Source organism: Centropristis striata, chromosome 22 (genome assembly GCF_030273125.1).
Source record: "Centropristis striata isolate RG_2023a ecotype Rhode Island chromosome 22, C.striata_1.0, whole genome shotgun sequence".
Taxonomy (NCBI): domain Eukaryota; kingdom Metazoa; phylum Chordata; class Actinopteri; order Perciformes; family Serranidae; genus Centropristis; species Centropristis striata.
Window position 1 is genome coordinate 31802971 of NC_081538.1, and position 27635 is coordinate 31830605.

General features: G+C 45.2%; 3 protein-coding genes across 5 annotated transcripts in view; 1 reads left to right on the top strand and 2 right to left on the bottom strand.

Moving 5' to 3' along the window:
• Nucleotides 1–274: 274 nt before the first annotated feature.
• Nucleotides 275–6339, bottom strand: parp12b (poly (ADP-ribose) polymerase family, member 12b). 2 transcript variants are annotated; one of them, XM_059325974.1, is made up of 8 exons: nucleotides 5914–6338; nucleotides 4821–4956; nucleotides 3166–3430; nucleotides 2971–3066; nucleotides 2592–2718; nucleotides 2341–2509; nucleotides 1581–1701; nucleotides 275–988 (listed from the first exon to the last, which is right to left on the bottom strand). In XM_059325974.1, exons 1-8 carry the CDS (start codon nucleotides 6321–6323, stop codon nucleotides 882–884), a joined length of 1431 nt encoding a protein of 476 aa, XP_059181957.1. In that variant the 5' UTR covers nucleotides 6324–6338; the 3' UTR covers nucleotides 275–881. The 2 variants fall into 2 exon arrangements, with proteins under 2 accessions (XP_059181957.1, XP_059181958.1); XM_059325975.1 differs by lacking the exon at nucleotides 275–988 and adding an exon at nucleotides 1275–1454 and having other exon boundaries at nucleotides 5914–6339.
• A 586-nt stretch (nucleotides 6340–6925) lies between these two features.
• On the top strand, nucleotides 6926–13172 carry ovch1 (ovochymase 1). Of its 2 annotated transcripts, none has more exons than XR_009389732.1 (12): nucleotides 6926–7022; nucleotides 7670–7765; nucleotides 8028–8211; nucleotides 10020–10095; nucleotides 10166–10361; nucleotides 10834–10973; nucleotides 11232–11382; nucleotides 11502–11769; nucleotides 12077–12234; nucleotides 12314–12471; nucleotides 12550–12686; nucleotides 12895–13032. XR_009389732.1 is itself a non-coding variant. In XM_059325965.1 (12 exons), the coding sequence occupies exons 1-12, from the start codon at nucleotides 6962–6964 to the stop codon at nucleotides 13054–13056; spliced, it is 1728 nt and encodes a 575-aa protein (XP_059181948.1). In that variant the 5' UTR covers nucleotides 6926–6961; the 3' UTR covers nucleotides 13057–13172. The 2 variants fall into 2 exon arrangements, 1 of the variants encoding a protein (XP_059181948.1); XM_059325965.1 differs by having other exon boundaries at nucleotides 12373–12471; nucleotides 12895–13172.
• A 1839-nt stretch (nucleotides 13173–15011) lies between these two features.
• The window catches only part of stab2 (stabilin 2), a 46444-nt gene continuing 33820 nt past the window's right edge, over nucleotides 15012–27635 (bottom strand). Inside the window, exons 46-69 of the mRNA XM_059325679.1 lie at nucleotides 27562–27606; nucleotides 27391–27471; nucleotides 26372–26524; nucleotides 25581–25718; nucleotides 25453–25512; nucleotides 24633–24809; nucleotides 23856–23945; nucleotides 23639–23785; nucleotides 23347–23406; nucleotides 23155–23278; nucleotides 22927–23076; nucleotides 22360–22464; nucleotides 19403–19510; nucleotides 18577–18770; nucleotides 18366–18507; nucleotides 17795–17928; nucleotides 17405–17567; nucleotides 17162–17268; nucleotides 16907–17026; nucleotides 16673–16819; nucleotides 16457–16576; nucleotides 16256–16387; nucleotides 15698–15841; nucleotides 15012–15371 (exon numbers count right to left, since the gene is read on the bottom strand). Of these exons, the coding sequence (XP_059181662.1) occupies nucleotides 15315–15371; nucleotides 15698–15841; nucleotides 16256–16387; nucleotides 16457–16576; nucleotides 16673–16819; nucleotides 16907–17026; nucleotides 17162–17268; nucleotides 17405–17567; nucleotides 17795–17928; nucleotides 18366–18507; nucleotides 18577–18770; nucleotides 19403–19510; nucleotides 22360–22464; nucleotides 22927–23076; nucleotides 23155–23278; nucleotides 23347–23406; nucleotides 23639–23785; nucleotides 23856–23945; nucleotides 24633–24809; nucleotides 25453–25512; nucleotides 25581–25718; nucleotides 26372–26524; nucleotides 27391–27471; nucleotides 27562–27606 (2898 nt within the window). The 3' untranslated portion in view covers nucleotides 15012–15314. The remainder of the gene's footprint in view (nucleotides 15372–15697; nucleotides 15842–16255; nucleotides 16388–16456; nucleotides 16577–16672; nucleotides 16820–16906; nucleotides 17027–17161; nucleotides 17269–17404; nucleotides 17568–17794; nucleotides 17929–18365; nucleotides 18508–18576; nucleotides 18771–19402; nucleotides 19511–22359; nucleotides 22465–22926; nucleotides 23077–23154; nucleotides 23279–23346; nucleotides 23407–23638; nucleotides 23786–23855; nucleotides 23946–24632; nucleotides 24810–25452; nucleotides 25513–25580; nucleotides 25719–26371; nucleotides 26525–27390; nucleotides 27472–27561; nucleotides 27607–27635) is intronic.

A 27635-nucleotide genomic window follows, 5' to 3' on the forward strand; every position in this document is an offset into this window, starting at 1 on the left:
GAGCTGGTTCAGTCCGTACGGGGTTAATGAGAGCTGGTTCAGGTTGATGATATCAGAACTCGGACTCGGCTGGTTGTTATCAAGTCAAAACTGGACACCAGTCAGTTTTTGTGTTTTTTGATAATTTTGTGTCATTTTTTGTGGTCTTTTTTTTAATTTCCTTGGTATTTTGTGTCTCTTTTTGGTCATTTTGACCAAGTGTTGCTGAGATATTATGTTCATAGGAATGAACAGAGCTCGACTGACTCCAACACACAGCACAGCACACTTATCCTTCATTATTCATCTGTATGGTTTATTGTCATGTAATTGATGAAAATAACATGGTGAGAGATTGTTGAAATACAGAAGTTTTCCCCAGAAAATCATATTCAAATATCATTAAATGTAACTGAAGCTATAAACAGTTTAAACCAATAAAAGAAAGAAAGAACATGAACCAAGTATTACTGACGTTTGACCTGCAGGAAGAATAAACTCTTAAACATATAAAAATATAAAATATAAGATGATTATGTGACCTATTATTATGTTAGCATGTGATCATTACAGCTAGCTGAGAGAAGCTAACAGGCTAAGGTTAGCATTGGGAGTTGTGGAGGTGGATCCTCTGAGGACCATGAACCCTGAACCAGTAACAGACTCGTCCACTCGGAGACGTTTACAGTCAAAGACATTCAGCAGTGAATCCTCTAAATAATAAAAGGTTGAATATATTCAGTATAAAAATAGAACGGAGAGTAAAAACATCTTTATCTAAATCAGATTTATGATTTAGTCAACAAGTTTATCTCCAGGACCAGAAGGAGTCCGAAGGGTTAACAGTCCAGCTGTGGGGCCAGGATGAGGCACTCGATCCGGTCTGACGAGTCCAGAGTGCTTCAGGTCCAGGTCCCTCTGCTGAGCTCCACCTCAGACTGGGACAGGAAGTGGGGCCGGCGGCGGACTCGTCTCTTGGTCTGGTGTTTGGGGTTCCTCTGGTACATGTCTGCAGAACATCAGAGGAACAGGATTACTGAGTCCATGTCAGTCCAGACCACCAAGACCTGATCAGGTCCAGTCTAGTCTCTAGTCTCAGTTTATTAGACCAGAACGTCTGGTCAGGACCAGGACGCCTCCAGCTGGACCTTCTGTTGGTAAGAGGAGGCAGAACCTGAACCAGTCGGACCTGAGGGTCCCTAGTCAGACCTAAGGGTCCCTAATCAGACCTGAGGGCCCCTAATCAGACCTGAGGGTCCCTAGTCAGACCTGAGGGTCCTCCAGTCAGACCTGAGGGTCCTCCAGTCAGACCTATGGACCCCTAGTCACACCTGAGGGTCCCCTAGTCAGACCTGAGGGTCCTCCAGTCAGACCTAAGGACCCCTAGTCAGACCTGAGGGTCCCCTAGTCAGACCTAAGGGTCCCTAATCAGACCTGAGGGTCCCTAGTCAGACCTGAGGGTCCTCCAGTCAGACCTGAGGAAGAAAATGAAGGGACAGACTTTGGGGCCTTTCTATCTTTGACTGATCCTGGACCTGATCCTGGACTGACTTGTTAAACCCGGACTTGTTGCCCCTCTTACAGAAGACAGGAGGTCGTACCTTTGAAGCTGAGGACGTAGTGTCTCTGTCCCTTCACCACAGGGACCTGGTGGTCTCTGTGGGACAGGAACGCCTCCTCCAGAGTCCTCGACGTCACCGAGGTGGTCCGCAGCTTCTCATCCTAAAGGGGGGCAAAGCAGTTAGCATGCTAACAAGCTACTAGCATGATCCCAGTAATAAGATAGTCAGCAACTAGTCCTCACATCTGCAACTAGTCCTTAGACCTCTGCAACTAGTCCCCAGACCTCTACAACTAGTCCTTAAACCTCTGCAACTAGTCTCCAGACCTCTGCAATTAATCATCAGACCTCTGCAACTAGTCCTTAAACCTCTGCAACTAGTCCTTAGACCTCTGCAACTAGTCCCCAGACCTCTGCAACTAGTCCTTAGACCTCTGCAACTAGTCCTTAAACCTCTGCAACTAGTCCTTAGACCTCTGCAACTAGTCTCCAGACCTCTGCAACTAGTCCTTAGACCTCTGCAACTAGTCCATAAACCTCTACAACTAGGCCTTAAACCTCTACAACTAGTCTGTAGACCTTTACAACTAGTCCTTAGACCTCTGCAACTATTCCTTAAACCTCTGCAACTAGTCCTTAGACCTCTGCAACTATTCCTTAAACCTCTGCAACTAGTCCTTAGACCTCTACAACTAGTCCCTAGACCTCTGCAGTGAGTCTGGTCTCTAGTCTCTGGTCTCTGGTCTCTGGCCAACTCTTTAACTCCTAAACCTTAAACTTCCCCCAGCAGTCCCACTCACCGGCTGCCCGTACTCCACCCAGTTCCCGCGGTCCCCCTTGTAGTACCAGAGCCACCGAGTGGTCAGGAGGTAGTGCGGCGGCTTGGTGACAGAGGACGCCGTGGAGAGACGCCGAACGTGCCGCCGGGCCTGAGTCATGGTCAGGAAGTCCACGGGCCGATCACCGCCGCTGGAAACAGAGAACAGACGGTTTCAGTCTGTGGCTCTGGTGACAACAGGTTGTCCTGCTGAGGTGAGCTGTGAACTCTGACCTCTGGGTCTTTGACGGGTCACAGAAGTCTCGCTCCAAGTCCTCCATGTGCGGCAGGTCCGTCCAGCCCACGCCATCGAACACCTCCCACTTATACGGCAGGTGGAAGTGAACCCGGCGACACTGGTCTGCACAAAGTCCAGAGACACAACTGAAACTAATTACCTGCACCAGACTGTCCGAAAAAGATTTAGTCCGCCGACACGACAACAGACCACTGACGAGGACCTACAACAACACAGACCCTAAAAAAAGTGTGTTTTTGTGTTTCCTTCTAGAAAAGTCTAGTCCTAGTTCTCATTGTTCTCTATGGGACAGTTGTCGGAGCCGCTCACCCATTATAATCTGTGAATCCCACATCCAGGTGAACCTGAACTCACCTTGAAACTTGCAGCTGTTTCTGGTGAAGTGGAGACAGATTTCCTGCCGCTCGTCCGTCTGATCGACGCCGTTATACGAAGAATCTGAGATTTTATCTGACAGACACAAAAAACACATGAGAGTCAGAACAACCAGCAGGTCGTTTACACTGGCAGGTGTGAACAGGTATGTTGTGTGTTGTGTGTTGTGGTCACCTGTGGCGGCGGCGGCAGCGGTGGCGAGGTGTTGGACGTTCCTGTAGATGGACGGCAGCTGGCTGATGATGTCATCGCTCAGCCCTCGATCCTCCAGTGCGCGGCGCCCCGGCGGGTCGACGGCGTGGAGACGGTGACAGTGGCGTCCGAAGGCGCAGGAACCCTGGACGAAGTGCTGACACAGGTGAACCTTGGAGCAGGTGGCGCCGAAGCTGCAGCCGCCCTGAGAACCGCCACCGCCGCCACGGTTATAGTGCTGACACACCTGAGAGACACACAGCGTCAACACCTGGAGAACACCTAGAGAACACCTGGAGAACACCTGGGTCCTCATTAATCAAACGAGCGTAGAAACCAGCTCAGATCTGAGCATATATTTGGTCTTACGACAGGGTTCACGTGTGATTTATCAAACGATCGTATCTCTCTAATCACAGCCTGAGAATGATCGACTGGTGATAAATGTGGCGGTTTGAAACAAGCCTCATTTAAATTCCACGCCCTAATATATATATTATATATATAATATATACATAATATATACCTGATTCAGACGACTCGCCTCCAGAGTTTACGACACCGAAGGATGCAATACGACAGCATACAAAAACACCACAGAGTTTTACCAGCTCCAGACATCGATACGATAGTCTAAGATCAGTTGTCAGACTCAGACGTGTCGACTTCATGCTGACTCAAACCTGCTAACGAGCTGAGGCCAGAGAAGATCAAACCTGCTAACGAGCTGAGGCCAGAGGAGATCAAACCTGTGTAACGAGCTGAGGCCAGAGAAGATCAAACCTGCTAACGAGCTGAGGCCAGAGGAGATCAAACCTGAGTAACGAGCTGAGGCCAGAGAGGACCAAACCTGCATAACGAGCTGAGGCCAGAGGAGATCAAACCTGTGTAACGAGCTGAGGCCAGAGGAGATCAAACCTGTGTAACGAGCTGAGGCCAGAGGAGATCAAACCTGTGTAACGAGCTGAGGCCAGAGGAGATCAAGCCTGAGAAACGAGCTGAGGCCAGAGGAGATCAAGCCTGAGAAACGAGCTGAGGCCAGAGAAGATCTGATCCTCCGCTCACTGATAAATGACAAGCCTTGTAGAAATGATCTTACGCCACTTTACGCTCACTTTCTGTCGTACACTCGTTTGATAAATGAGGGCCAAGGTGAACACCTGGAGAACTCCTGGAGAACTCCTGGGGAACACCTGGTGCAGCGATACTTTACCTCCATCAGGACTTTATTTTTTTTTCTTATGTTTGTTCTTTTTATGTTCTAACACCGAGTTCTGCTGCTGTCTGAGGTTCTACTGTTCACCTTCACCAGCTGAGACACAGGTGTGAGTGTATGTTTCTGTCTGTGTGTCTGTGTGGGGACCGCCGGCAGTGTGTGAGTGTGTGTGTGTCTGTGTGGGGACCTCTGGCAGTGTGCGTGTCTGTCTGTGTGTCTGTGTGGGGACCTCTGGCAGTGTGCGTGTCTGTCTGTGTGTCTGTGTGGGGACTGCAGGCAGTGTGTGTCTGTGTGGGGACCTCTGGCAGTGTGTGTGTCTGTCTGTGTGGGGACCTCTGGCAGTGTGTGTTTCTGTCTGTGTTACTGTGTGGGGACCTCTGGCAGTGTGTCTGTGTTTCTGTCTGTGTTTCTGTGTGGGGACCTCCGGCAGTAGTCCCGGGTCATTCTGCAGGAGCAACAGGATTAGCTGGTCCTGGTTCAGCTCGTGCAGCGTGCAGTCTCTAAGGAGCCTCAGGTTGTGGTCGGAGCGCAGGTCGTGGGAGAATTTACACGGCTTCCTGAAACACAGGAAATGACATGACAAGAAGGTTAAGGAGCCCTGATAATATGTCCCATAGAAACCAATGAGAAACAGCTGACTTTGAACTTTAACTCAAACAGGATTTAAAGTTTAAACCATCAGGACACTCTTTAGTATCGGGGTTTTAACAGAATAAAAGCCTCAGAGGAAACTCAGGACAGGGCTGTTTTTCAAAATAAAAGCCACAAAGTTACTTTATCAAAACAGGAAGCTCAGGATGCAGCTGTAAAAGTGCTTCACTGTTTTATTATTATTATTATTATTATCATTATTAATAATAATAATAATAATAAAAAATTGAAGCCGTTTTATTATTTATTATTATTATAATTATTGTTGTTATTATTATTATTATTATTATTATTATTATTAATAATAATTTTATAATAACAATAATAATAAATAAATCATAAAACTGCTTCAATGTTTTATAATAATTTTTATTAATAATAAAAACATTGAAGCAGTTTTATTTTTATTTTTATTATTATTATTTTAAATTATTGTTATAATAATAATAATGATAATAATAATACACATTTATTTTCCTTTTTAACTATTTCATGGCAGATCAGCTGTTACACAGTAAATAAACATGTAAACAAACATGTGAACATGCAGAACATCATAAAGTTGTTTTTCTCTGACAGTAAACTCAACAACAAACAATCAGCTGTTCCGTGACGTCACAGTGAGTCTAAAGTGTCAGCTCATCAATCAGCTGTTTGTTTCTTTCTCCAAGTTTCGTTTCTGGGCGAAACTTTCCTCAGTTTCTGTTTCCTTAAGTTTCGTTTCTCAGTCCGGATCCCTCCGCCACAGGAACTAGTCCCATACAGACCGGGACCCAGACCGGTCAACAACTATAATAATAATAATAATAATAATAATAATAATAGTAATAATATATTATTTAATGGAAATAATAGAGACTCACCTTCCCTTCCCGAACCTGCAGGTCCCATAGATGAAGTACTTGCAGAGGTGCAGCTGCTGGCAGTCTCCAGGTCCTTCTGGTCCTCCTGCTCCTCCTGGTCCCGGTCCTCCTGGTCCCGGTCCCCCGGGGCACTGTCCCCGGCCGTAGCGGCTGCAGAGGCGGAGGGAGGTCTGGGCGACCACCGTGCAGTCCTCCGGCCGCAGCGCGCCGTCCGCCGCGGGGTCGCGGACCAGCAGGAACCGGGGACACTTCTGGACCATGAAGCAGAACTCTTCCTCGCTCAGGTCGCAGCGCTGCACCAGCTCCCGGTGCAGCTGCAGCAGCGGCAGGGACCCGAACCCGGACCCGGACCCGGACCCGCCCAGCAGGAGCCCGGTGGCGAGCTGCACCTCCCGGCTGAACCCAGACATGACTGACTGTCTGTATTCACTGTCACCGACACTTCCGTCCCACACTGTCATAATAAAAGCACCCCTCCAGTCTGTTGGAGGATTAATGAAACTCAGGACAAGGCTGTTTTTCAAAATAAAAGCCACAAAGTGAGTTTACTTTACTTCACTGTTTGTTTTATAATAATAATAATAATAATAATATTAATAACAATAATAATAATAATAATAATACTCTTTCATTTGTTTTTATTTGTTTCCATTTATTATTATTTTTAAAATATATTTAAATGTATTTATTGGTTTATGTATTTATTCTGAAATTTATTTTATATTTTGATTATTTTTTAAATGTATCAAAATATTTTAAATATATATTTTTAAAACAATTCCTTTTTTATTTGATTTTATTTCTGTATTAATTCCTTGTAATGGTTGTCCTTTGTTTATTTTAATGAAATGTGTTTGTTTGTTTGTTTGTTTGTTTGTTTGTTTATTTGCTGGAGCAGTTTGTTGATGAGGTGATGTCATCAGGGAGCAGCTGCAGGTGTGTCTCATCACACAGGTGAGACTGATTACATCATCAGAGAGCAGAGAGCTCACAGAGAACCGAGAGGAGAACCGAGAGGAGAACCGACCAGAGAACCAGAACCGGCAGGATGCTGCAGTGTGTGTGTGTTCTGTGTGTTCTGTGTGTGTGTGTGTTCACAGTTCACTCAGGTGAGAAACTTTAATTCTTCAGTTTAACCCTTTGATGCCCAACATGGTCTAAAGTGACCCGACAGAGTTTTTATGTTCTTTATCTTTGCAATAAATTATTTTCATCATTCAGTATTTCTGGTTTTCCTCAATTCAAATCATTTTATGTTTTCCTTTATTCATTTTTTAATAAAATCCCTTTTTGTGTCACTACTCTTCTAATGCACAACATGGGTCAAAAATGACCCGTATCCATTTTTTAGCTAAGTAGCTTGCTAAGCTAACCACTAAGCTAACTTCTTGGCTAAATAGTTAGCTTAGAAAGCTACTTAGCCAAGTAGTTAGCTATGTAATAATACAAAAACGTTTTTCTTCATAAAGTATGAGAAGCAAAATGTAAATAATGATCTGTTGTCATCAAAAACAAGATATTTAAAGAATACTTGGAATATTCAATCACAAAATAAGTTGATATCAAAAGGTAGAGCACAGAAACACACAGCAGCATTAAATAACAATATAATATTAAATAACAATATAATATTAAATAACATGGAGAATGAATGAGGGTCATGTTAGAGCATGTTGGCCGTTAGAAGGTGTTTATATGTTGTGATCAAAGGGTTAAAGATGAAAAGTCCAACATGTGACTCTGTTTGTCTCCTCAGATCTGAATCTGAATCAGACTCTGGATCAGCAGAACGTCACTTTAAATGAAACTCAGCACGAGAATCAAACTTTCTCTGGACGCTTCGGATTCAGCCGTAAGTTTAAAACCCTTTAAATTAATTATATGTTTGATAAATCATAAAGTTTGTGCATGAGGAGACTCGAGGGAACATAGAACCTTGTTGTTCTCGAGGTCGGAGGGAGCTTATTTATAACTTTGTTTCTGGTTTGAAATCTAAAACATATTTCTATCAATGTTTTCCAACAGTGAATAAAGACTGGTGGTGTTTGTGTGTGTGTGTGTGTGTGTGTGTGTGTGTGTGTGTGTGTGTGTGTGTGTGTGTGTTTTGTCTGCAGGCCTGTCGGGGGTCCGGTCCTTCATTCCAGAACAGGAGATGGAGTCCAGGATCATCGGGGGCCAGGAGGCCTGGGCCCACTCCTGGCCCTGGCAGGTTTCTCTCCGCTTCGCCTCCATGCCGGCCTGCGGAGGAGCCGTGATCGGCCCGACCTGGGTCCTCTCTGCTGCTCACTGCTTCAAGAGGTCAGAGGTCACCAGCATCTGGTCTGTGAGACCTGAGGGCTGTTCCATCAACGTGGCTTAAGGAAAAACCTGGTTTAATGTGATAAATCTCGCTAATTTAAGTGAGAGATGCGTTCCATCAAAATGGTTTGTGTGACTCGCCGCTCAGTAACCACGGTAACTGACACCGCTCAGTAACCACGGTGACTGACACCGCTCAGTAACCACGGTGACTGACACCGCTCAGTAACCACGGTGACTGACACGATCAGTAACCACGGTGACTGACACCGCTCAGTAACCACGGTGACTGACACCGCTCAGTAACCGCGGTGACTGACACCGCTCAGTAACCGCGGTGACGGACACCGCTCAGTAACCACGGTGACTGACACCGCTCAGAAACCACGGTGACGGACACCGCTCAGTAACCGCGGTGACTGACACCGCTCAGTAACCACGGTGACGGACACCGCTCAGTAACCACGGTGACGGACACCGCTCAGTAACCACGGTGACGGTCACCGCTCAGTAACCACGGTGACGGACACCGCTCAGTAACCACGGTGACTGACACCGCTCAGTAACCACGGTGACGGTCACCGCTCAGTAACCACGGTGACTGACACAGCTCAGTAACCACGGTGACGGACACCGCTCAGTAACCACGGTGACTGACACCGCTCAGTAACCACGGTGACGGACACCGCTCAGTAACCACGGTGACTGACACCACTGAACTAGCCTGCTCCGGGGCTAACAGGCTAACTGTCGAGCTAACTTTAGCTTTGTGTCAAATAATTCCTGAAGGCAGAAACAAAATCCCAAAAGTCAGTTCCAACACGTTTCTGTTTGCACGCACGTCACTCTAGTCATGTCAGAGCTAAAAGTTCAGACTCAAAATTTGACGAGGCATGAATTGACATACCTATTTCAGTCAATCTGTTGTTTGATTCATGCAACTTCTTGTTTTGGAGTGAACCCTTTATTTGAAAGCTAAACATGTATAATTTAAGAAAAGTGTATTAAAGTTTTTAGTCCTTTATTCATTTTGTTCTCGCTGTTAAGACAAAAAACCACATTAATGCATCTAAACCTTCTGTTGTGGTAAATTGTATACTGACATCATTATCTAGTTACTTTATCTCCAATTTAATTATTACATTTTTAGCTTTTTGTCTCCATATTGAGTAAAAGAAATCGTGTCGTAGAGTAGCTGAGCTGATTATGTTGCCAGTTATTTAATTTCTCAGTTGAATCATTCCCTGCTGCTGTAGTTGTTCCAGCTGTGTTGTTCCCGGCTGTTCCTCGATCGATTAATATGGGCTGCTTTTATACTCCGCGCTCGCGCACAATGCCGGCTTGTATAGCCCATAGATATCTATGGTATAGCCCATAGATATCTATGGTATATGGATATCTATAGCCCATAGATATCTATAGCCCATAGATATCTATGGTATATAGATATCTATAGCCCATAGATATCTATGGTATATAGATATCTATAGCCCATAGATATCTATGGGCTATAGATATCTATGGTATAGCCCATAGATATCTATGGGCTATAGATATCTATGGGCTATACCATAGATATCTATGGTCTAGTCTGGGTTGAGTTAGTGTTGACTAGACTCTCTGTTAGTGGAACGGATTTAGCCTGAAGGGAAAGTTGGTGTTAATTCTAACCAGCTGATGAATGAAGCTGCGGTTCGTTGATGAACAGCCCTCTAGTCTCTGATCTACTGACGACGGTTCTAAAAGAAAACTACAAGCGACCTCATCAAGAATCATGAAGTTCCTGTTTGTGTGGTTTCTCTCTGCAGGTACAACAAAGCTTCTTTCTGGACGGTTCTGGCTGGAAAACACGACCTGGACAACCCCCATGAGCCTGGACAGCAGGTGAGATTCTGATTCTTTAGGACCTGAACCAGGATCACAGACCAGAACGTGACTCCGTGTCTCCGTTCAGCTGGTCGGCGTCTCGATGATCATCAACCACCGCGACTACAACACTCGGACCAAAGAGAGCGACTTGGCTCTGCTGAAGCTGCAGCAGCCGCTCGTCTTCAACCACTTCGTCAGACCCATCGACGTCTGGATGGCGCCGCTGCCGCTGCCGCCACTCAGGAGGTGCACCATCACCGGCTGGGGCGCCACCCGAGAGAGTGAGACACAGAGACACAAAATGACCAAAAAAAGACACAAAATGACCAAAAAAAGACACAAAATGACCAAAAAAGACACAAAATGACTAAAAAGACAAAATGACACAAAAGGGGGGCGTCCCGGTGGCTCACACTGGTAGAGCGCTTACCATTAAGGCTGAGTCCTTGCTGCGGTGGAGCAGGGTTCGAATGCGGCCTGAGCTCCCTTTGCCGCATGTCTTCCCCTCTGTCACCCCCTTTCTATCTGTCACTTTCAATAAAACATGAAAAATACCAAAAAAATTATCTTTAAAATAAAAAAAATAAAAAAAAAATGACCAAAAAGGACACAAAATAACCAAAAAGACCCATCGACTTCTGTTCCTCAGGAGGTGCACCATCACCGGCTGGGGCGGCACCTGGCACTCGGACCAGTTCGAGTCCCAGTTCCAGTCCCGGCTGGAGTCGCTCACTGTGTCTTCTTGTTGTTCAGACGGAGCTCGAGTCCACCGACTGCAGGAGGTGAACGTGACCATCCTGCCCCCTGACGTCTGTAACCAGTACTACCTCGGCAGGATACGCCCCTCCATGTTTTGTGCCGGGAAGGACGGAGGAGGAGCCGACGCCTGCCAGGTACCTGGACCTGGACCAGGACCAGGACTGCCGAGTCCAGGACCAGGGGACTTGTAGAGTTAACCTGACCTAGTTTTTTATTATCGAGGTTTAGTTGTCTGGTACCTTCTGTGTCTTTATTGTCTTTTCTGTATCAGCTTGTGTTGGAGTGAGTTATCAACATAAAGTGGGCGTGTCTGACCTGTCCTGACTCGTCCCGTCGTGACTCGTGTCCTCTCTTTGTCCTCCTGTCTCTAACGTGTCCCGTGTCTGTCTCAGGGGGACTCTGGAGGTCCTCTGTCCTGCTTCACCGGCAGCCGGTTCGAGCTGGCCGGTTTGGTGAGTTGGGGGGTCGGCTGTGGACGAGCCAGCAGACCTGGAGTCTACACCAAAGTCCAGCAGCACACTCAGTGGATCCACGACACCATGAGTACGTGTCCCCAGTGTCCCTGGTGTCCCCAGTGTCCCCGGTGTCCCTGGTGTCCCCAGTGTCCCCGGTGACTCGACACCGACGCTTTACCTGGTAATCACCAGGTTGTTTGTCCACAGGCGACCAGAACATCATGTACTCAGACCAGGGCGCTGCCGCCTCAGAGGACCGCTGTGGGAGACGGCAGAGCTCCAGCTGCCGGCGTTCCCCGGGGCTCGCGGCGCTCTCCGTGTCCCAGGACGGGGAGCTGTCGGTGGGGAACCTGACCGAGTCCTGCCCCTCCTTCTGGCCCTGGCAGGTCAGCCTGCAGGCCAACGGACGCCACTACTGCAGCGGAGCGCTGATCCACCGCCGCTGGGTGCTCACGGCACGCCACTGCAATGTCAGGTACTAATACTACTACTACTACTACTACTGTTAGTACTACTACTACTACTACTAGTGTTAGTACTACTACTACTTCTACTAGTGTTAGTACTACTACTACTTCTACTACTGTTAGTACTACTACTACTACTACTACTGTTAGTACTACTACTACTACTACTACTACTAGTGTTAGTACTACTACTACTTCTACTACTGTAAGTATTACTACTGTGAGTACTACTGGTTCCTCACGGCATGCCACTGTAACGCCAGGTACCAGTACTAATACTTCTGTTAGTACTACTGACCTGTTGTGTCCCTGCAGAGCGAAGGAGGACGTGGTGGTTCTGGGAGTTCATGACTTGCGGTTCTCGGCGTCTCAAACCGTCCCGGTGGACGAAGTCGTCAACCTGCCGCAGGACGCCGGCTTCCCCCCGAGGACGGACCTGTCCCTGCTCCGTCTCAGCGTCCCCGCCAGATTCAGTAGGAACTCTTCTCAAGTTTACACTTTAAGTCCTCGTGGTATTATCTTTTTTTAGTCATTTTGACCAAACACTTTCAGTCCTGGAGGTGTTTGTCTCAGAGAGCCTCAGCGATGTGAACCTGTCCTGTGTCCTCCAGGCCCCAACGTGTCTCCAGTTTGTGTCCCTGATGAGGACGAGGACCTGGACGACAGCTGGTCTTGTTTCACGGCCGGTTGGGGGGCGTCGAAGGCGGCAGGTGATGTGGGCGTGTCCTGGGCCGGGTCGTCCTGAGACCCTCAGGTCCTCTAACGTCTGTCTCTTGGTCCTTGTGTAGGGGACGTGGACCCGGACCGGCTGCACCACGTCGGACTGACGCTGGTCAACCAGACCGCCTGCGGGCAGAAATGGGGGCGGGGCCTCATCAGTGACTCCCACATCTGTTCCCACCCAGCAGGCTCCGCCTCCTGCATGGTAACCTGACACCGCTGACAGTCAGCTGACCTCGTGTTCGGCCTATCACGGCGCTCCATCCTCGTCTGAACGTCTCATTTTGTGTCTTTTTTAGTCATTTTGTGTCTTTTTTTAGTCATTTTGTCTTTTAGTCCAACATTAAATGTGATTTTGAATCTTTTTTTTACTTTCAAAACACTATCATGCTCTCTCGTCTCTCTCTCTGCAGGGCGACTCCGGGGCGCTGCTGCTGTGTCGGAAGCGTGGCGCCTACTTCCTGTTCGGCGTGGTGACGTGGGGCGCCCGGCGGTGTGACGCAGACAAACCAGCCGTCTTCTCCAGAGTCTCAGACTTCCACTCTTGGATCAGTGAGGTGACGGACGACGTCTGAACCTTACTCTAAATAAACTCTTTAACTCTATAAAGTCTGGGGCTATTTTATGTCTTTTTTTATTTTGCTATTTTGCGTCTGAACGTTTCTCTAAATAAACTCTTCAAACACTCAAAGGTCACTTTTGCTTTCAGTCAAGCTTTCAGTCACTTGGCTGGTCTTCATCCGTCAGCAGCTGATCACTCCACTAAAATCTCAAATGAAGGAAACTCGACATGTTTGGTGTCAAGACATTAAAGTCTATTCCATTGTCCATAAATCTAGGCTAAAATGACAATTTCATATTTGATTTCATGATATTTTACAGTTTGTATCTCTCAGGATACGTTGCTCGTTTAGAGTATAAATTTACCATCTTCCAATTATTAAAATGTTTCATTTGTAAACTAAAACATAAGCAATTCATTAGCTATTATCTTTCATGTCTTGTAGACAAAGTTTCAAAAAAAGTGAACACAAGTTATTCACAGATGTTTTGACACTGGAAACAAATCTAGCTTTGAATAAACAACGAGGTACGAATATTACACCAAACATCTGACTCCTGTTCTGATGCAAACATCTGGAGCTCCTACACTAGAAATAGCTGGTCACTGCTGCTACTGTCCTGATTCTGGCCCTCTGTATGTCACTCATCTTCCTCATCTTCTTCACTGGTTCCAGGTGACAACACAGCAGATGTCACCTCTCTTTCTTGCACCATAGAAAGTACTGGTAGAAATTCCCTGAAAACATACAGTATGTACACTGGTGAATTAATCAGTAATACACATTCAAGAGTAAAATAAAATGTAATGAATATTTAACACCTTTATAATATCTGTACAGTATAGGCTTCAAAACATAAGTATATCAGAGTGATTATGCCTGTTTTTATACCCCTATCGGACAACGTATCCGCCAGGATACAGACATTCGATGCCTGTTTATCAAAGATGTGTAAATGTAATTCATTATTTTTCAACAAGAATACATAAAAGTGTGCTTAAAGAACAATATTTTCAAAAACAAATCCCCCCAAAACATAATAAACAAGAAAAATAACTTTTACCCAGGGCCGGCTCTAGCCCATCTGGTTCCTCGGTGAGACCCATTGGTGTTGAACAGCTCCTCTTGCTGTTTCATGGAGGGAACTCCTGTTTGTGTTTGCCCATGGAGCCAACCAGCTATATAATACAACTGTCTGTCTATAGAATTATTAACTTACAAGTCAATTCTCAAAGAAGCCCAGCTGGAGACGCTAACAAAGTTAGAGACAAGAGAGACAAAGTGCAAACCGCGCAAAAAATGTGCTTAACTGTGTTAAGCTAGCGTTGCTTTATTTCAACCTAGCTAGCAAGCTAATACAAATGAAACGTCTGCACACAAAACATTTAAAAAAAGATTGGGACTTCTTCTCCTCCTCTTTTCTTCTCTTTCGATACTGAGCACCGAAGAGTTTTGACAGTGTTTCATCTTGTGAGATAAAAAACATAACGTGTCTGTTACTGGACCTGACCTCTGAGACAGGATCTGACCGTCAAAAGGGGGCCGATCTGACCTTCTAAAGGGGGGGCGATCTGACACTTGATATTTATTATTTTCAAGACGGAACACAAAGCGAGGGCGACAATGGCCATCAAAATTATTGTTTTTTTGACTGGCGGCGCCCCTCCAGCAGATGGCGCTCTAGAGCCGGCCCTGCATTTACCTCATGGCCAGTGTCTCTGTCCAGGTAGGCTGCCATTTTGGAGTTTGACATAAATGTATCAGTTTAGTTTTGAATGCTGCCATGAAGTCACATGACTTGGTACTTGACCCCTTTAAAACTTTCTCATGATATGAAGTGTAGATACTTGATGCCCCGCCCCCAAATGTCTGTATCCCCCGAATACAGAAACCATTTAAGGGCTAGAAAGACATTTAAATAAATAAAACAAAAATAATGAGAAACAACTCAGAACTCTCTAACTTTGATGTTTTTAATGAAAATTTAACTTCACAGTTTACATTAAAACACCTAAAGGACTCGTGACTCGGCGTTCAGGTCTCAGAGGACACGGTGTCTTCTGTCAACAGAAGAAGAAGAGGACAAAATAAAGTCAGTGTGAAGCTGTCGGAGGACATCCGTCCAGTTAGAGTCAGTTCTGATGTCCTCCAGCAGGTCAGTTGTCCTCCAGCAGGTCAGTTGTCCCCCAGCAGGTCAGTTGTCTTCCAGCAGGTCAGTTGTCCCCCAGCAGGTCAGTTGTCTTCCAGCAGGTCAGTTGTCCCCCAGCAGGTCAGTTGTCCCCCAGCAGGTCGTATGCTCCGCCACTCGGTGCCGTGTGGTCGTCCTCCTGCAGAGACACAGCAGGTCCACATCGTTATCTGTCCTTTTTCTGTCCTCTGGGACGTTAAATGAACAGAAACTCGTGTCCAACCCTGGTTGTTCTACCTGTCCACACGTCTTCTCTGCTCTTTATTATTATCATTAATATTATTAACAGGGGACACAAAGGACACATGGGACAGGACGGGATTAATATAATTCTAACACGTTTTTGTGGTGCAATTGTGAGAAAAGACACAAAATCACCAAAAAAATACACAAAATCATGAAAAAAGACAATTGTTACTATCTTTAATATTATTCTAACATGTTTCTGTGGTGCTGCGGACTCACTGGAGTCTGGACTCCGGGACTGGACTCTGGTGGATCCGGAGTCTCAGCGGAGCTGGACTCTGGAGGATCTGGAGCCGAATCATAAACCGGGTTACAGATGCTGAGCCCGGCGCCGGGAGGCGGAGCTTCTTCCTCCTCCTCCTCCTCCTCCTCCTCCTGCCACAGGAACATTAATATGATTATTAAACATGAAGCGTAACACAAACTGATATTAATCTCTTAAAGGGACAGTTCACCCTAAAACCAGCTGGAACACAACGGAACCAGACAGAAACTCATAAAATATTAAATAAAGTTAATAAATAAAAGTCAACAGTTAACAGTCAACATCTAACTGATAATATCTCCAAACTGATGACTTTGATTCATAAATAACAGCAGTGATGTCAGAGTGGACTGTTGTTTTGCGTCTTTTTTTAGTCATTTTGTGTCTTTTTGTCATGTTGTCTTTTTTTGTCATTTTGTGTCTTTTTTTGGGGTCATTTTGCGTCTTTTTGGCATCTTTTTTCCCCAGAGTGGACTGTCCCTTTAAGACAGGTACTAGGAGGACCAGCTGACCTTGAAGTAGTGGAACCTGAAGGGTTTGGTGCTGTGGGTGTAGAAGTGATAACCAACGAACACGACTCCGCCCAGCAGAGCGACCAGCAGCACCACGCCCACGCCCATCCCCGCTCGGTGCGCCGCCGCCATCTGCAGGACCAATCAGAGACCAGATCAGAGACTTCAGTCAGTTAAATGTAAACACTGTGAGCTGGTGACATCACTTGCCTGTTGGGGAGGGGGCGGGGCTCTCAGCGGGCCCTGCAGCACGTGGATGATGCCGTTGGAGGCGAGGATGTCCGAGTCGGTGACGAATCGGTCGTTGATGAAACGAGACGACTGAGAGAAAAAGATTCAAACATTCAGAAAAAGACTTTAAAAATATAAAATATTTATGTGGCGCCCTCTAGAGTCCAGGAGCTGAAGGTGTCTGACCAGAGCCGACGGGTCCAGCAGGTCCGACACCCCGACCACCGACAGGCTGCCGACCCGAGTCCGGATCCTGCTGCCGTTCTTCAGCTGGCTGAGAGGGAGAGCCCCGCCCTCCGCCAGGTGGAACTCCACGTCCCGCTGGGACAGCGTCTAAAGGGACACACGGGACAGAAAGGTTTACAACTGAAGCGTCTCCGAGCGTCCCGGGGGGGCTCACCTGGTTGCCGGGGGACTCACCTGGTTGCCGGGCAGACCACTGTTGTCGGGGACGAACAGCGTGGACTGGAGCGTCAGATTAGTGAGACGACTCAGGAAGTGTTTCCCCGCCGGAGACGCCTCAGACACGTTCAGGATTTGCTGATGAAAGAAGAAAATAAACAAAGTAGAAGTGTGTCGTGAACAAAACATCTTTAATATATATTTATTATAATTATAATGGAAATAATATTAATAATATTAACAATGATGATCATGTTCCTGACGTGGACTCACGCTGAGGAAGTTGGAGAAGTTCGGCGTGGATCTCAGCACCTGCAGCAGGTTCCCCGAGCAGCTGGACCCGTCTCCGATGAACCCGGGTCGACACGCACACTTGACCTCTGACCCCAGAACCGGAACCAGAACCAGAACTCTGATTATCATCACAAAGATTCACTAACATGGATTCACTAAAAGATATGACGGTCAAACTAAACATTAGTTAATTATAATCAGAGATATGAGATGTCCTCTCACCCTTCATCCGGTAACAGAAGGCGTCCCACGTCTCGCTCGTCTTCCGGGTTCCGTAGTCCACGATCCCGACGTGTCCGAAGCCGCAGTTTGGGTTGGAGTAGGTGGTGGGGTACGCCACCCGGGCCTGGTCCAGCCAGCCGGCAGCACACATGTTCATCCCGCCCTGCAGGGGCAACCAGGACCAGGACCGTTAACTCTGAGACAACAAGACCAGCAGGACCAGTACCTGTCTCCACCCAGAGGGGCAGTACCTGTCTCCACCCAGAGGGGGCAGTACCTGTCTCCACCCAGAGGGGCAGTACCTGTCTCCACCCAGAGGGGGCAGTACCTGTCTCCACCCAGAGGGGGCAGTCCACCGTTTTTCGCTGTGTGTGTGGTGCGTTCACTGACCTGCTGGGCGTAGGACAGCTGTGTGTATGTGGCCAGACGTCCTCCCTCTGAGTCACAGAGTCTCTGAGCTGCAGAGAAGTTCAGTTTGTACTGACCTTCATCAGAGCGCACATGGAACACACCGAGCCTCGCATCTACACACACACACACACACACACACACACACACCTCGATATCAGCTCTATAATTAAACTCTTGTCAGATATCTTTACAAATGGACATTTAGTTGATCCAGCCTTTTTACATCTATTTTTGGTCTTTTTTTGGTCATTTTTACATCTATTTTTGATCTTTTTGTTTCTATTTGATAATTTTTTACATCTACAGTCATGGAAACATTCTAAATAATAACCAGAATCATTATGAATAAAACCATGTTAAATGTCTAGATACCAGCTCTTAAATTAAACTCTTATCAGATGTTTTTGTTGTTATCATTATATTTGTCCAAACAAATGAACCTTTAGTTGAACCAGACATTAAAATGATCAAGAACCTGAAGAAAACAAGAGTCTGATCATTTTTCCATGACTGAATATATGTTCTGCTTTAATAATAGAGGCAGGAGAACCTTCGGCGTGGAGGTCGGTGCAGGTGGCGTCCTGGTGACAGCGCCCGTTGTCCTGGAGACAGCGGCTGATTGGCAGCTGTCTGAGCTCACAGGTGAGTCCGTCCCCCACGAAGCCGTCCTTACAGGTGCACCTCTTCTTCCCCTGCAGAGACACTTGGTTACTACGGCGACACCAGGTCCCCCCCCCCCACTCGGAGCCCACCGGACTCACCGGGGCCGTCATGGTGCAGGCGGCGTGCTCGTGGCAGCCGCCGTTGTCCCCGGAGACGCACGGGTCCACGGGCAGGCAGGTGAAGCCGTCTCCATGGTGACCTTTAGGACAGGTGCAGCTCACCGTCTCTCCGCTCTGAGAACAGCGAGCGCCGCGCGCACAGCCGCCGTTCCACTTCTGACACATGTCCGCCGCTGCACCGACATCAGGTGTTACATATCATATATAGTCAGTTATATATTATATATAATCAGTTATATATTATATATAATACATCAGTTATATATTATATATTACATGTCCACCGCTGCACCAACATCAGGTGTTACATATCATATATAATATGTTAGATATTATATATTATATATCAGTTAGATATTATATATAATCAGTTAGATATCATATATAATCAGTTATATATTATATATTACATGTCTACCGCTGCACCAACATCAGGTGTTACATATTATATTTATTATATATCATTACAGCAGTTATATATTATATATCAGATATATATTTATATGTAAAGCTGCAAGAAAAAGTGAACCCCCTGAAATGACCTGGTTTTCTGGTTTTCTGCATTAATTAGTCATAAAACGTGTCCTGATTATAGACAAACACACGTTGTGTTTGTCTATAATCAGGTCTTAGATGCAGATCAGATCACGTTTTATGACAAATTATTGCAGAAAACCAGAAAACCAGGTCATTTCAGAGGGTTCACAGACTTTTTCTTGCAGCTGTATTTAAACTATAATTCTGTAGAATAACTAAAGATTTACTTTAATACGAAGGTCAGTGTTTCAGCTGTTTCAGCTGTTACCTGTACAGGTGAGTCCGTCTCCTTCGTAAAACGGCCGACACACGCAGGTGTTGTTCTCCTTACAGACGGCTTTTGGCGAGCAGGACGGCGAGCAGACGGAGACCTCAGCTGGAGGAGACAGAGACATTAACCACAGAGACGTTAACCACAGAGACATTAACCACAGAGACATTAACCACAGAGACATTAACCACAGAGACATTAACCACAGAGACATTAACCACAGAGACACATTAACCACAGAGACGTTAACCACAGAGACGTTAACCACAGAGACGTTAACCACAGAGACATTAACCACAGAGACGTTAACCACAGAGACATTAACCACAGAGACATTAACCACAGAGACGTTAACCACAGAGACATTAACCACAGAGACATTAACCACAGAGACATTAACCACAGAGACATTAACCACAGAGACATTAACCACAGAGACATTAACCACAGAGACACATTAACCACAGAGACGTTAACCACAGAGACGTTAACCACAGAGACATTAACCACAGAGACGTTAACCACAGAGACATTAACCACAGAGACATTAACCACAGAGACGTTAACCACAGAGACGTTAACCACAGAGACATTAACCATAGAGACACATTAACCACAGAGACGTTAACCACAGAGACATTAACCACAGAGACATTAACCATAGAGACACATTAACCACAGAGACGTTAACCACAGAGACATTAACCACAGAGACATTAACCATAGAGACACATTAACCACAGAGACGTTAACCACAGAGACATTAACCACAGAGACATTAACCATAGAGACACATTAACCACAGAGACGTTAACCACAGAGACATTAACCATAGAGACATTAACCACAGAGACATTAACCACAGAGACGTTAACCACAGAGACATTAACCACAGAGACGTTAACCACAGAGACGTTAACCACAGAGACGTTAACCACAGAGACGTTAACCACAGAGACATTAACCACAGAGACGTTAACCACAGAGACATTAACCACAGAGACATTAACCACAGAGACGTTAACCACAGAGACGTTAACCACAGAGACGTTAACCACAGAGACATTAACCACAGAGACGTTAACCACAGAGACACATTAACCACAGAGACGTTAACCACAGAGACGTTAACCACAGAGACACATTAACCACAGAGACGTTAACCACAGAGACGTTAACCACAGAGACGTTAACCACAGAGACACATTAACCACAGAGACGTTAACCACAGAGACGTTAACCACAGAGACACATTAACCACAGAGACGTTAACCACAGAGACGTTAACCACAGAGACACATTAACCACAGAGACATTAACCACAGAGACGTTAACCACAGAGACGTTAACCACAGAGACGTTAACCACAGAGACACGTTAACCACAGAGACATTAACCACAGAGACATTAACCACAGAGACGTTAACCACAGAGACGTTAACCACAGAGACGTTAACCACAGAGACGTTAACCACAGAGACGTTAACCACAGAGACACATTAACCACAGAGACGTTAACCACAGAGACGTTAACCACAGAGACGTTAACCACAGAGACACGTTAACCACAGAGACATTAACCACAGAGACGTTAACCACAGAGACGTTAACCACAGAGACGTTAACCACAGAGACACATTAACCACAGAGACGTTAACCACAGAGACGTTAACCACAGAGACGTTAACCACAGAGACATTAACCACAGAGACGTTAACCACAGAGACATTAACCACAGAGACATTAACCACAGAGACGTTAACCACAGAGACGTTAACCACAGAGACGTTAACCACAGAGACGTTAACCACAGAGACACATTAACCACAGAGACATTAACCACAGAGACGTTAACCACAGAGACGTTAACCACAGAGACATTAACCACAGAGACGTTAACCACAGAGACGTTAACCACAGAGACATTAACCACAGAGACGTTAACCACAGAGACGTTAACCACAGAGACACATTAACCACAGAGACGTTAACCACAGAGACATTAACCACAGAGACACATTAACCACAGAGACATTAACCACAGAGACGTTAACCACAGAGACATTAACCACAGAGACATTAACCACAGAGACATTAACCACAGAGACATTAACCACAGAGACGTTAACCACAGAGACATTAACCACAGAGACATTAACCACAGAGACATTAACCACAGAGACATTAACCACAGAGACATTAACCACAGAGACGTTAACCACAGAGACGTTAACCACAGAGACATTAACCACAGAGACATTAACCACAGAGACATTAACCACAGAGACGTTAACCACAGAGACATTAACCACAGAGACATTAACCACAGAGACGTTAACCACAGAGACGTTAACCACAGAGACGTTAACCACAGAGACACATTAACCACAGAGACGTTAACCACAGAGACGTTAACCACAGAGACGTTAACCACAGAGACGTTAACCACAGAGACATTAACCACAGAGACATTAACCACAGAGACGTTAACCACAGAGACGTTAACCACAGAGACGTTAACCACAGAGACGTTAACCACAGAGACACATTAACCACAGAGACATTAACCACAGAGACGTTAACCACAGAGACATTAACCACAGAGACGTTAACCACAGAGACGTTAACCACAGAGACATTAACCACAGAGACGTTAACCACAGAGACGTTAACCACAGAGACACATTAACCACAGAGACGTTAACCACAGAGACGTTAACCACAGAGACACATTAACCACAGAGACGTTAACCACAGAGACATTAACCACAGAGACATTAACCACAGAGACATTAACCACAGAGACATTAACCACAGAGACGTTAACCACAGAGACATTAACCACAGAGACATTAACCACAGAGACATTAACCACAGAGACGTTAACCACAGAGACATTAACCACAGAGACATTAACCACAGAGACATTAACCACAGAGACAGAGCATCCTCACCCTGCAGGGTCTCACAGCGGTCTCCGGTCCAGCCGCTCTCACAGAAACAGGACCCGGTTCCTTTGCGTCCGGCATCACATGACCCGTGCTCCGAGCAGTTACAGGCTGAGAACCAGAAGAAACAAACAGCTTCAGAACCTTCGCCGCAGTAGAACCCAGTCAGGATGATGGTCATTTTGTGTCTTTTTTTGTCATTTTCCATCTTTTTTGGCCATTTTGCATCTTTTTGGGTTATTTTGCGTATTTTCTGTTGGTTTTTTTGCGTCTTTTTTGGTCATTTTGCATCTACTTTGATTATTTTGTGTCTTTTTTTGGTCGTTTTGAGTCTTTTTTGTTATTTTAAGTCTTTTTTGGTATTTTAAGTATTTTTTGGTCATTTGGCGTCTTTTTTTGGTCATTTTGCATCTTTTTTTGGTTATTTTGTGTCTTTTTTGGGTTATTTTGCGTCTTTTTTGGATTATTTTGCGTATTTTTTGGTCTCCGTTGCAGGCTGAGAACCAGAAGAAACAAGCAGCTTCAGAACCTTCGCCGCAGTAGAACCCAGTCAGGATGATGAACTCGTCTCACCTTTACAGGTCGGTCCATAAAACCCGTCGCTGCACAGCTCGCAGGCCACGCCCCCGAATCCGATGTCGCAGGTGCAGGTTCCGTTACCAAGGTGACCGTCGTCACATCTGCCGTGGTTATCGCAGGGAGCGGCGGCGCCTCCGGGACACGCTGCAGACGGACCAGAGAACAGCTGATGGATCAAATCCTTTAACAGAGTTCATCAAGTGATTCGGAGTTCCGTCTCACCCAAACAGTCGCGGCCGTGGTAACCGGGGCAACACTTCGGCTGCCAGAAGTTGACGGTGCAGACGGGGAGACAACCGGAGTTCTTGGTGACGAACACGGTGGGAAGGTCGCACTTCTGGATCTCCTGAGGACCAGAACAGAGAGTCAGAGACCGGAACGCTCCGAGTTCTGAGGTTCAGGAGCATCACCCACCTTCAGTCTGGATCCTCTGGGGCAGCGAGTCGCCGACGGCGTGCACAGACCACAGCTCATCTGGAACCAGAACCAGGACAAAGTCAGTCTGAGGACTAACACGTTTACATGCTCTTCAGTTATAGTCAGATTAAGGCAATAATTAGTTGTTTCAAGTGTCATGTAAACATAGTGACTGTCTCTCAGAGGGTCGGGGGTTTGAACCTGTGGACGTCAGGGGGCGGAGCCAGTTACTATTATCAGCCACCATCTCACTCTTCGTCTGTTCATGAGTGTGATGAAGCTGACCCACCTGCAGGTCGAAGGTGGTCTGCTGGTCGCAGCGCCCCCCCAGGCTGGGCGGAGTCAGCAGGCAGTCGATGCCGTACGCCATCCCGCCGTTAAACACCAGGTGTCTCTGGACGATCCGACACATCCCGCCGTTGATGAAGATCTCTCCCTGTTCAGAGACAAACAACGTGATCAACGAGTCCGTCTCCGTCCGTCTGACGAGTTTCTGTCCTACTCACGATGGCGTCCATCCCTCCGCACGAGAACGACAGCGGGGAACCCTGCAGCGTCCGGACCGAGTCCAGGTGGATCAGACCTTCGGCGTAAATCTGAAGAGAAAACAGAGTCAGAGTGTTTACACAACAACAAGAGTTTACTGTTTACTGTTTTCTGTCCGTTCATCACACACCTTTACAGTGTTTGTTATTCAGAGAGCGGAGTTCCTTTTGAGTTTTGTAACTCATCTACAGGATCATAAATCAGAAAATGATCAAAAGTCTATATCCAGGAGTTCAAGTCAACCAAGCATTGAGTCATATAGATGGTTTGTTTTGGTCATTTTGTGTCTTTTTGTTGTTGTTATTTTGTGTCTTTTTGTTGGTCATTTTGTGTCTTTTTTAGTTATTTTGAGTCTTTTCGGTTATTTTGCATCTTTTTGGTTATTTTCTTTTTTTGCTGGTCATTTTGTGTGTGTTTTTTGGTCATTTTGTGTCTTTTTTTTGTGGTCATTTTGTGTCTTTTTTTTTTGGTCATTTTGTGTCTTTTTTGGTCATTTTGTGTCTTTTTTTTGTGGTCATTTTGTGTCTTTTTTTTTTGGTCATTTTGTGTCTTTTTTGGTCATTTTGTGTCTTTTATTGGGTCGTTTTTGTGTACCAGTAGTTGAGTATTTGTACTTTGTTACATTCCAGCTCTGATCAGACCGACAGGAGACGGTTTATAACTGGTTCTGATCGGTTCTTCCAGGTTTGAGGTTCAGACCAGGAGGGTCCCCCAGAGGAGACCCCTGACCCCCTCACCTTCTGGGTGGGCAGGATGTGGTACTTCAGGTACTCCTCCAGCTGGAACCGGTGGTCCCGGTGCAGCAGGAAGTCCCTCTGCTGCTGCGGCAGAGACGCCATGACGCCGTCGGAGGGCAGGAAGACCGTCACGGGCTGATGGGCGCCGTCGTTCACCAGGTCCATCACGCCGGACTCCTGAAACACCCAGACGGACGTTAGGACCGAGTCTTTAACCCTCCGAACCCTCAGAACCCTCTGAACCCTCCGAACCCTCAGAACCCTCAGAACCCTCCGAACCCTCAGAACCCTCTGAACCCTCAGAACCCTCAGAACCCACAGAACCCTCCGAACCCTCAGAACCCTCTGAACCCTCAGAACCCTCAGAACCCTCAGAAGCCTCTGAACCCTCAGAACCCTCTGAACCCTCAGAACCCTCAGAACCCTCAGAACTAGAGGACGGGAAAAAATCAATACAGCATAGTATCGTGATATTTTGCGTGCCGATATAATATCGATTCACGGCCGCCAAGTATCCATATTTTTTTAAATCATAATTAATGGAAAATGAAGTGAATTCTATGGTACTTAAAATAAAATCAATTGCTTTTTTGGCCCACTAGATGGTGCTGTTGAGTTATATTCTGGTGAGGTCAGTAGAGGAGCGTTGTGGAAAACAAAGGTTTTAGCTACATGCTAAAGACACTTTAGAGCCACTGTGCAGTAAACATGTTGTTACTTGGCTCTCATTTTCACTGATTCTTCGTCCATTAACGGCTGGTTTCTGGAGATCGTTTAATACTAGAGGTAAAGGAGCGGTTGGTAGAGTTGTGTTGATCACCTGGAGCAGTCTGAAGAAGGTTTTATATCCGTGACGTTCGGCCACATCCGTCAGGTTCATCTGAGGAAACAAACAGAGTTCACCAGTCAGAGTCTGAGCTCACAGTACCGACACCAGCAGGGACTCACGGGGCCGGCTGGGGGACTCACGGGGCCGGCTGGGGGGGCGTCCGGAGGAACCAGGACTCTGCTGATCTCGTGGAAGATCCCATTGACGCTGACGCCGTCGCTGTATGTCACGTTGGCCTCGTTGACGAAGATGCTGCCCTGAAAACATCCAAGAGAAGACGAGTTTTATCCTTTAAACCAGCGGTCTCAAACTCATATTACCTGAGGGCCGCTGGAGGCAGTATAATAAAAAGACACAAAATTACTAAAAAATACACAGAATTACCAAAAAAGACCCAAAATGACCCAAAAAAGACCCAAAATGACAGAAAAAAACTAAATTACTTAAAAAAGAAACAAAATGACCAAAAAAGACACAGAATTACCAAAAAAGGACACAAAATAATTTAAAAAAGACACAAAATGACCCATAAAAGACACAAAATGACATAAAAAACTAAAATACTTAAAAAAGAAACAAAATGACAGAAAAAAAACTAAATTATTTTTAAAAAAAGACACAAAATGACCCAAAAAGACACAAAATTATTTAAAAAAGACACAAAATTACCCAAAAACAGTAATTAAAGGGACCTTCAACACACAACACGGTAAAGTGCCATTCATATAAAACTCACATTAAACTTTCATATCAAGGTGGGGGCCACAAAATATCATCACGAGGGCCACAATTGGCCCACGGGCCGCCAGTTTGAGACCCATGATTTAAACATCTTTAATTAGTCAGAGTTTTATTCCACAGTTTTGAACCAGTTAATGAGCAGAGCAGCCTCTGGGCTGTGATTGGTCACCTGGGTGGACCGGGTGGTCAGGACGAGTCCCGACAGCGTGGTCAGGTTACGGGGTCGGCTCAGGTCGGCCGGCAGCAGCGTGTGACACACGACGATGTGGCTACGCAGCACGGCGCCCAGCGCCTCTTTACTCTTACCGGCCGCCGGCTTCAGCTGCAGACACACACCAGTAAACATCACATATGATGTCAATAAACGTTTGAATATGATGTCAATAAAGGTTTAAATATGATGTCAATAAAGGTTTAAATATGATGTAAATAAACGTTTAAATATGGTGTAAATAAACGTTTAAATATGATGTAAATAAAGGTTTAAATATGATGTAAATAAAGGTTTAAATATGATGTAAATAAACGTTTAAATATGATTTAAATAAACGTTTAAATATGATGTCAATAAAGGTTTAAATATGATTTAAATAAACGTTTAAATATGGTGTAAATAAAGGTTTAAATATGGTGTAAATAAAGGTTTAAATATGATGTAAATAAAGGTTTAAATATGATGTAAATAAAGGTTTAAATATGATTTAAATAAACGTTTAAATATGATTTAAATAAACGTTTAAATATGATGTAAATAAACGTTTAAATATGATTTAAATAAATGTTTAAATATGATTTAAATAAACGTTTAAATATGATGTAAATAAACGTTTAAATATGGTGTAAATAAAGGTTTAAAAATGGTGTAAATAAAGGTTTAAATATGGTGTAAATAAAGGTTTAAATATGATGTAAATAAAGGTTTAAATATGATGTAAATAAAGGTTTAAATATGATTTAAATAAACGTTTAAATATGATTTAAATAAACGTTTAAATATGATGTAAATAAACGTTTAAATATGGTGTAAATAAATGTTTAAATATGATTTAAATAAACGTTTAAATATGGTGTAAATAAATGTTTAAATATGATTTAAATAAACGTTTAAATATGGTGTAAATAAACGTTTAAATATGATTTAAATAAATGTTTAAATATGGTGTAAATAAAGGTTTAAAGAAGCGTGACCTTGGTGGAGTTGTTCCAGGCTTCGGCGTTCGGGGGAAAGACGGTGAACGGACCGCGACCTTTCAGAGAAATGTCCATAATCTGAAAGCAGAGTTTATTTATTATTATTATTATTTATTCACCAGTTTATCTGATTTAACCTGCAGGAGGTGCCAGAGACACAACACTCACCATCAGAGCCAGGTAGAAGTCCCTATGCTTCCTCAACAGGATCTCCTGCAAATATATGTGATATATATAAATAA

What these genes read in the sequence shown, in the direction of transcription:
- parp12b (XM_059325974.1), bottom strand. Translation starts at nt 6,323, where the DNA reads ATGTCTGGGTTCAGCCGGGAGGTGCAGCTCGCCACCGGGCTCCTGCTG. An exon ending in CGCTGCCGCCGCCGCCACAG is followed by an intron (nt 3,067 to 3,165) that starts GTGACCACAACA and finishes TGTGTCTGTCAG; the next exon opens with ATAAAATCTCAGATTCTTCG. An exon ending in AAACAGCTGCAAGTTTCAAG is followed by an intron (nt 2,719 to 2,970) that starts GTGAGTTCAGGT and finishes GACTTTGTGCAG; the next exon opens with ACCAGTGTCGCCGGGTTCAC.
- ovch1 (XM_059325965.1), top strand. Translation starts at nt 6,962, where the DNA reads ATGCTGCAGTGTGTGTGTGTTCTGTGTGTTCTGTGTGTGTGTGTGTTC. An exon ending in GCTGCTCACTGCTTCAAGAG is followed by an intron (nt 8,212 to 10,019) that starts GTCAGAGGTCAC and finishes TTCTCTCTGCAG; the next exon opens with GTACAACAAAGCTTCTTTCT. An exon ending in GTGGATCCACGACACCATGA is followed by an intron (nt 11,383 to 11,501) that starts GTACGTGTCCCC and finishes GTTTGTCCACAG; the next exon opens with GCGACCAGAACATCATGTAC.